The following is a 7,602-nucleotide window of genomic DNA, read 5'->3' as shown; positions in this document are numbered from 1 at the left end:
GGCTGAGGTGGGTGCATCACCTGGGGTCAGGAATTCGAGACCAGCTTGGCCAGTGTGGTGAAACCCTGTCTCTACTAAAAATACAAAAATTAGCTGGGCATGTTGGCTCACATCTGTAATCCTAACTACTCGGGAGGCTGAGGCAGGAGAATCGCTTGAACCTGAGAGGTGGAGGTTGCAATGAGCCGAAATTGTGCCATTGTACTCAAGACTGGGCGACACTGAGACTACGTCTCAAAAATAAATAAATAAATGAAAGAGGCGTCCACGTTAACGAGTCCACAGTCCTAACAAGTGCTGCAGGCTGGACGTGGGGCAGCGTCCCACCCAGTGCCTGGTGCAGGGCATTTAGGGGCTTGGCCTCCAGGAGAGGCGAGCCCAGGGCTGGGTGCGAACACTGTAGCTGGGCCAGGCCACTCACGCTATGCGGCCGTTCCTGATGCTTCAACAGGGTCCTTGTGGGCGAATGTGTGAAATCTCGGAACGAGTGGAGTGGGGAACAGGGCGTCAGCGGTGAAGCCCAGGCTGAGGCAGCCCCTCATCTGCTCACGGTGCCAGGAGCTCCCTGCCTCCTGGTCCTGAGGAGCCGCGGGATTCCTCAGGGACACAAGGGTCCCTGCAGTGGTGCCTGCGCCAGGCAGCCACGCGTGCTGCGCACGAATTCTGTCTCAGCCTGGAGAAAAAAAACCCCGCTGCGCCCTCGCCCACCACGAGCTTTCCGCGGGGCGTGGGCGTGCAAGGGGCTCCTCCTCGCCCCACAGCCCTGTCCTTCCATGGGGGACACCAAGGCCCTGGAGCGGCCCGCGCGCCGGTGCTCTCGCCCGTGTTTAACGAGAACTTAATCCCCGTGCCCGTTACCTTCCCTAAGTCCCGCGACTAGGTGACAAGGCCCCGAAGCAAGAGTCGCAGTCGGACCCACTAGGCCGGGAAGGACAGCGCACTGCACCTGCGCGGGCTTCCACAGCCTACGCGGCCGCCGCAGGCCTCGAGTGGGCGCGGGTTGGACAGCGGCGAGAGGCGGGACCGGACCTCGCCTCCCGGGTGCGAGCGCTCTGGGCTCGCGTAGGGAAGTGCCCTGGCTTACAGAGGTGACCACTGACAGGGCTTGGGGTGGAAGGTGACGACGCCAGAATCCATGCGGAACGCGCCCACGAGGCCCAGCCGCAAGATGGCGACGGCGTGTCCCCGGCCACCCGCGCGCCGCGCATGCGCCCTGGCCTTCCCCGCCCGAGTGAGCGGAAGTCTCGTGACCCCGGAAGTGACAGGCAGGGCGGGCGGGCGCGGCGGCCGACGACGTTCGTCATTTAGTGCGGGAGGGAGCCTGAACCGCGCGGCCGAACCCTCCGGTGAGTGGCCGTGGCGGGGCGGAGACGGCGGGTCGGGGCGGGGACCGGCGGCGCCGGCGGGGGCGAGGGGCGCCGGGGTGGGGGCTTCCGCCTTTGTTCGCGCCCCGCCCTGAGCCCGCGGCGGGGTCTCGGCGGGCGGGGGCGCGGTGACAGCGGGCCAGGGCGGTGCGGGCTAGGGCGGGGCCGGGGCGGGACCGGGCGGCGGCGGCCCCGGCCCCACGTGCGGGACCCGGGCCGGAGGGGCGGCGGGGGCTAGGGGAGTGCCGGCCCCTCCCGAGCGGCGCGTAGCTTCTTTCATGGCCGCCGAGGCGCGTGGGGCCCGGGCCAGACCTGAGGGCCCCTCCCTGGGGACGCAGGGGGCGCCGGGCAGGCAGCCGCGGTCCATCGCGTTCTGGGGCGACGCGGGGATTGGGGCGCGGCCTCCCCGAACGCCCGGGCCACGCCCGGCGCGGATTGCGGGCCCTGCGGAAGTGCGGGCCGCGCCCTAGGATCCCGGCGCCTGCGGCTATCCTCGCGCGGCGCAGAGGCCCCAGCGCCTGGAGGAAGCAGGGCGGCCTGGACCCCGACCTGGGCGTCCCGGGTGTGCTGCTCTCTGACCCACTTCCCACGCTGCCGGGAAGGATCTGAGCCTGACAGACTCGCGCCCGGGTCCCTGCCGGGTCAGTGCTGCCCCGGGCACTCCTGGCCCACGATCTACAAGAGGGCCCGAGAGTACTGAGTGGCTGTGGTAGCTCCCAAGTTGTAGGTCACAGACCCTCACAATTGTAGAGAAACCGGAGATACTAAGGATCCCCGTGTGCCGTTGGCCCCGTGCGGTATTCTGGCTTCCCCTAACATCCGAGCTCCGGGGGTATCCTGTTTGAAGGATGAGGCTGAGCCGACCACACACGTTTACATGTGACTACCACGGCCAGAGGAGCATCCCTACTGAGGGATACCGAGTCCCGTTACCCCGTAGGGCGAGGGCCTGGGGAGCTCAGGAGCAGCAAGACCCTAAGAGAGGGTTTAGTGTGGGCCCAGCCAGTTGATTCTGGGGCCTGCTAGCCCCGCCCCACACATAGGAGGGGCTGCTGCCTCCTCCATCGTGGAGGGGGAGGTGTGCCCTCTCTCTCCAGGACCGGTTGCAGTTCCTATTTTGTCTTAGATGTTATGCCTGGGTTGGGGGCACCTCACACTGCCCCAGAGGATGCCCCTGAGGAGGAATCGGGGGGTGGAGAGGAGCGAGGGTGGCCCCCTTGGAGCCCTTTTGGAGCTCTGGCTGCAGCCCACACTCCTGCTCAGAAGTGCACCTCCGTTGGGGATCCAGGTCCAAGGCCTGTCACCGTCCTGCCCACAGGTGTCCCAGCCCAGGCTAAGCTTGAGCATGGCTGAGCAGGAACCCACAGCCGAGCAGCTGGCCCAGATTGCAGCGGAGAACGAGGAGGATGAGCATTCGGTCAACTACAAGCCCCCGGCCCAGAAGAGCATCCAGGAGATCCAGGAGCTGGACAAGGATGACGAGAGCCTGCGAAAGTACAAGGAGGCCCTACTGGGCCGCGTGGCCGTTTCCGCAGGTGAGTCTGGGCTGCGGGAGCCGGGTGGCCGCCCGTGCACTCCAGCTGTCTTGCCGCTCCCCAGCCCCTACTTCCACTGGTGGGGGTGGGGCCCTCACCTGCTATCACTCCCCAGACCCCAACGTCCCCAACGTCGTCGTGACTGGCCTGACCCTGGTGTGCAGCTCGGCCCCGGGCCCCCTGGAGCTGGACCTGACAGGTGAGTGCCCTGCAGCCGCGGGGGTTCGGGCGGCCCCTGGTGGGGATCTCGGGAAGTGCAGCCACGGGGCTGCGCAGGGCTGGGGGCCCCAAGGGCTGCTGGGCGCCCCAGGGCTGCTGGGCAGTCACTGAGGGAGCGGTCCCCCCAACAGGTGATCTGGAGAGCTTCAAGAAGCAGTCGTTTGTGCTGAAGGAGGGTGTGGAGTACCGGATAAAAATCTCTTTCCGGGTAAGCTACGGGCTGCTGTGGCCAGGGAATTGAGGCGGGGCTCGGGCTGGAGTCCGGGCAGACCTTCCCTGATCTTGGTTTCGGGTCCTGCAGGTTAACAGAGAGATAGTGTCCGGCATGAAGTACATACAGCACACGTATAGGAAAGGCGTCAAGAGTGAGTGGGGCCCTGGGCAGGGCAGAGGGGGCCGCTTGGGTGTGTGCTGCCAGGCGGGGAAGCAGGGCCGCTGACCACCCTGTTCTTTGTGCCACAGTTGACAAGACTGACTACATGGTAGGCAGCTATGGGCCCCGGGCCGAGGAGTACGAGTTCCTGACCCCCGTGGAGGAAGCACCCAAGGGTATGCTGGCCCGGGGCAGCTACAGCATCAAGTCCCGCTTCACAGACGACGACAAGACCGACCATCTGTCCTGGGAGTGGAATCTCACCATCAAGAAGGACTGGAAGGACTGAGCCCAGCCAGAGGCGGGCAGGGCAGACTGACGGACGGACGACGGACAGGCGGATGTGTCCCCCCAGCCCCTCCCCTCCCCATACCAAAGTGCTGACAGGCCCTCCGTGCCCCTCCCACCCTGGTCCGCCTCCCTGGCCTGGCTCAACCGAGTGCCTCCGACCCCCCTCCTCAGCCCACCCCTGCCCACAGGCCCAGCCTCCTCGGTCTTGTGTCTCGTTGCTGCTTCTGCCTGTGCTGTGGCGGGGAGAGGCCGCAGCCAGGCCTCTGCTGCCCTTTCCGTGCCCCCCCAGGTTTTATCTCCCCGTCACACCCGAGGCCTGGCTTCAGAAGGGAGCGGAGCAGCCATTCTCCGGGCCCCGTGGTTGCCCCTGGACGTGTGCGTCTGCTGCTCCGGGGTGGAGCTGGGGTGTGGGATGCAGGGCCTTGTGGGGGCCGGGCAGTCCTCCAGCCCCGCTGCTCCCTGGCCAGCCCCCTTGTCGCTGTCAGTCCCGTCTAACCATGATGCCTTAACATGTGGAGTGTGCCGTGGGGCCTCACTAGCCTCGAACTCCCTGTGTCTGCATGAGCATGTGGCCTCCCTGTCCCTTCCCCAGTGGCGAACCCAGTGACCCAGGGACATGTGGGGTGTGCTGCTGCTGCTCCCCAGCCCACCAGTGCCTGGCCAGCCTGCCCCCTCCCCTGGACAGGGCTGTGGGGATGGCTCCGGCGGCTTGGGGAAAGCCAAATTGCCAAAACTCAAGTCACCTCAGTACCATCCGGGAGGCTGGGTATTGTCCTGCCTTTGCCTTTTCTGTCTCAGCGGGCAGTGCCCAGAGCCCACCCCCCTAGAGAGCCCTCAATGGACAGCCTCACCCACCCCACTTGGGCCCAGCCAGGAGCCCCGCCTGGCCATCAGTATTTATTGCCTCCGTCCGTGCTGTCCCTGGGCCGCTGGCCTGCCGCCTGTTCCCCCAGGCTCTCAGTGCCACCACCCCCGGCAGGCCCTCCCTGACCCAGCCAGGAACGAACAAGGGACCAAGTGCACACATTACTGAGAGCCGTCTCCTGTGCCTCCCCCGCCCCATCCCCGGTCTCGTGTTGTGTCTGCCGGGCTCAGGCAGAGGCGCCTGTCCCTGCTTCTTTTCTGACCGGGAAATAAATGCCCCTGAAGGAGCTGGGGGTGTCTGCTGCTTGGCATCTCCAGGGTGTGGCAGGGGAGGGCCTGGCTCCTCTGCTGCCTCACAGGCTTTAGGAGGCAACAGGGAAGATGGGGACCCTGGTGGGGTGGTGGGAGAGGAAGGGCAGGGCCCCCTTGAAGAGCTGTGGCTGCTGGGCTCCGTGCAACTATCTGGGGAGAAAGGAATGTGACTCCCAGCTACACCAGCCCTAGGCAGCAAGTCTAGAACAGTGCAGAAGGCCTTGGCTGGGGTTGCCTGTCCTTGCTGAGGGAATGGGGAGACAGGCCTGGCCTATGCAGCTCAGATGCTGCCAGAGGGAGAGCTGCTTGATTCCCTGGCCGGGGTCGGAGGTGTCAAGTTGGCCTGGCTGTGAGCGTGCCCTCCAATGACTGGATCCCAAGGAAACCCAAGGAGAAATAGGCCCAAGCCAGGGTCAGCCTTGTGGCCCCTGGCGCATGTGGGCGCAGCTGTGGCTGAGGCAGGAAGTAGGTGCCCAGGCAATGGGGGCCACAGAGGTGCCTAGAGCACCAGCCCTTCACAGCCGCAGCCGCGTGCCCTCTGGGATCGGGCAGTGCCAGGGGCCCCACAGCGAAAAGGCTTGGTGTGATGGGATTGGCAGGAGACTGAGAGCATCCTCACTGCGGTGCGGTGCAAAGGGGCTACTAGGGGAACCACGCAGGGCCTCCTGGGGCAGGTGCGCTCAGCCAGGGATCCCAACCGTTGCAGCGTCCAGGAAGCCCAGCTCCTCCGTGTCTGCAGAGACGTGCGGGTGGTACTGCCTCCTCTCTGAGCACCATCTCCAAGAGCCCCCTGGGAACTTCAAACCCATGCCCCTCTACCCTGCAGGGGGAAGAGGCAGATAAGTAACCAAGCACCACTTAGAAGTGTCCACTCAGAAATTCTTTTTCTGGCCTGATGCCAGTTTCGAAATCTGCCTTCTGTGGTAAGGTGTTGAGAAAAATATTTCACACAGAGGCAGCTGGGGTGGGCAGCTGCTACCCTGGGGCCCTCCTACTGGTCATTGTGACACAGGCCATACCGCTCTGGGGTTTATCAGCAAGGTGGGCCCCGCCAGGGGCTTATCGCCAGCTGGGGTGGGCAGGGAGATGCCCTCATGCTTCAGGTCACTAACCACACACCTGTGCCAGGGCAGTGTGTGCAGGCACCACTGCCACCTTGCCCCGTCCTTGCCCGGCCTTTGTGCGGGCCACAGAGGCTGAGCCTAGAGCTGACCCTGTGTCAGACACCCCAACAGAATGGCGCCTTCCTGCAGAAGCTGGTTCAGATCCAGATCTGAAAGCAGCCATAGACAAAGGCTGGGTCAGCCCCCAGCCCTTGATTCCACAGGGAGCAAAGACCCTACCGAGCCTTTCCCAGAACTGCTGCTGGCCCCAAGCGAGGTGGTCTCGTGTCGCATTGCTGCTTCTGCCTATGCTGTGGGGGAGAGAGGCGGTAGGGTGGTGAAACCACAGGATGGAGGCTAATCCCACTGGACGGACACCAGCACAGCCAGGGAGGGTGAGCTCCGAGGCAGCAGCCCCTGCCAGGCAGTTTCCTCCACACTCCCAGTTCACTTCTTACATGATCCAGGGGAGTCCCCAAGCCCAGTGCCAGGGTGTTGTCAGCAGTTCGGCTCATTGGGCAAGGGTCTTCTGAGCTTGGGCAGAGCCAAAAGGCTTCGCCTTCTTGCTCCTGGATTTTCCCAGCTTTGCTAGACATGTGAACTCAGACCCAGGTGCCAAGTTGTATGGGCATGCTGCCAGCAGCCAGGACTTTGGGCTGGCCCCTCCCCTGGTGCAGGATAACATGAGGTGGCACCTGCACAGTGGGCATGACGTGTCTCTTGGGTCCCAAGTCTAACCTGATCCTCGTGGCCCCACCTGGGACCTGTTTGTACTGCCTGGCGCTCCAGACAGGCCTCCCCGCCTCCAACAGCCTGCGTCTGCAGTCTCCTCTCCCAACCTCCGCAGGTCCGTGGCTCCCAGCAGTCCCCTAGCATCCACCTCCTCAGCCACCCCCAGGTGGACACTTCTTCCATTCAGGAGGGTGACAAGTCACAGTGCCAGCCAGTGGTAGGTCAGGGTCTAGGATATGACCAATTAACCATGGGTTACTGTGGTTTCTGAGAACCTTCTCTGTGCCCAGCACTGCCCTGCACCATAATGAGCGCCTGCCACACTCCGCAGGGCCCATGCTCACCACCGTGCTGCTGCTGGATTTCTCACCTCCACTCCGGGCACGGCGGGCTGCTGCTCAGTGGGAACGCAGGAGGGACCTCGGAGCACTGCCCAGGTACCCATGAGCCTGCTGTTACCCCCACCACACCTCTGACTGGACTGCAGGTTGAAAAGGAGCTGTTTTGCTCTGAGAACTCTACTTTTAAGAGTAGAATCTGGCCAGAAGCAGATCACTTGAGCTCAGCAGTTCAAAACCAGCCCGGGCAACACAGGGAGACCCCATCTCTAAAAAAAATAAAAATTAGGAGGGCATGGTGGTGCACAACTGTAGTCCCAGCTACTCAGGAGGCTGAGGCAGGAGGATCACCTGAGGCCAGAAGGCAGAGGCTGCAGTGGGCCATGACTGCACCACTCGCTCCAGCCTGGGTGACAGAGTGAGACCCTGTCTCAAAAGAGTAATATTATACACACACTACATTTTAAAAGC

General features: G+C 63.9%; 1 protein-coding gene across 2 annotated transcripts; it reads left to right on the top strand.

Annotated features, from left to right (window-relative positions):
• The first annotated feature begins 1,234 nt into the window (after window positions 1–1,234).
• Window positions 1,235–4,933, top strand: ARHGDIA (Rho GDP dissociation inhibitor alpha). 2 transcript variants are annotated; one of them, XM_032177888.2, is made up of 6 exons: window positions 1,235–1,346; window positions 2,683–2,899; window positions 3,015–3,098; window positions 3,250–3,326; window positions 3,420–3,483; window positions 3,581–4,933. In XM_032177888.2, the coding sequence occupies exons 2-6, from the start codon at window positions 2,710–2,712 to the stop codon at window positions 3,778–3,780; spliced, it is 615 nt and encodes a 204-aa protein (XP_032033779.1). In that variant the 5' UTR covers window positions 1,235–1,346; window positions 2,683–2,709; the 3' UTR covers window positions 3,781–4,933. The 2 variants fall into 2 exon arrangements, with proteins under 2 accessions (XP_032033779.1, XP_058284799.1); XM_058428816.1 differs by lacking the exon at window positions 1,235–1,346 and adding an exon at window positions 1,603–2,005.
• The last annotated feature ends 2,669 nt before the right edge of the window (window positions 4,934–7,602 follow it).

The sequence above is a fragment of the Hylobates moloch genome, unplaced genomic scaffold (genome assembly GCF_009828535.3).
Source record: "Hylobates moloch isolate HMO894 unplaced genomic scaffold, HMol_V3 SCAFFOLD_15, whole genome shotgun sequence".
NCBI classification, from domain to species: domain Eukaryota; kingdom Metazoa; phylum Chordata; class Mammalia; order Primates; family Hylobatidae; genus Hylobates; species Hylobates moloch.
This window is presented reverse-complemented; position numbering and strand designations above follow the sequence as displayed.

Coding starts and splice junctions, on each gene's coding strand:
- ARHGDIA (XM_032177888.2), top strand. CDS start 2,710: ATGGCTGAGCAGGAACCCACAGCCGAGCAGCTGGCCCAGATTGCAGCG. Junction 3,099..3,249: donor CCTGGAGCTGGACCTGACAG/GTGAGTGCCCTG, acceptor TCCCCCCAACAG/GTGATCTGGAGAGCTTCAAG. Junction 3,327..3,419: donor GGATAAAAATCTCTTTCCGG/GTAAGCTACGGG, acceptor CGGGTCCTGCAG/GTTAACAGAGAGATAGTGTC.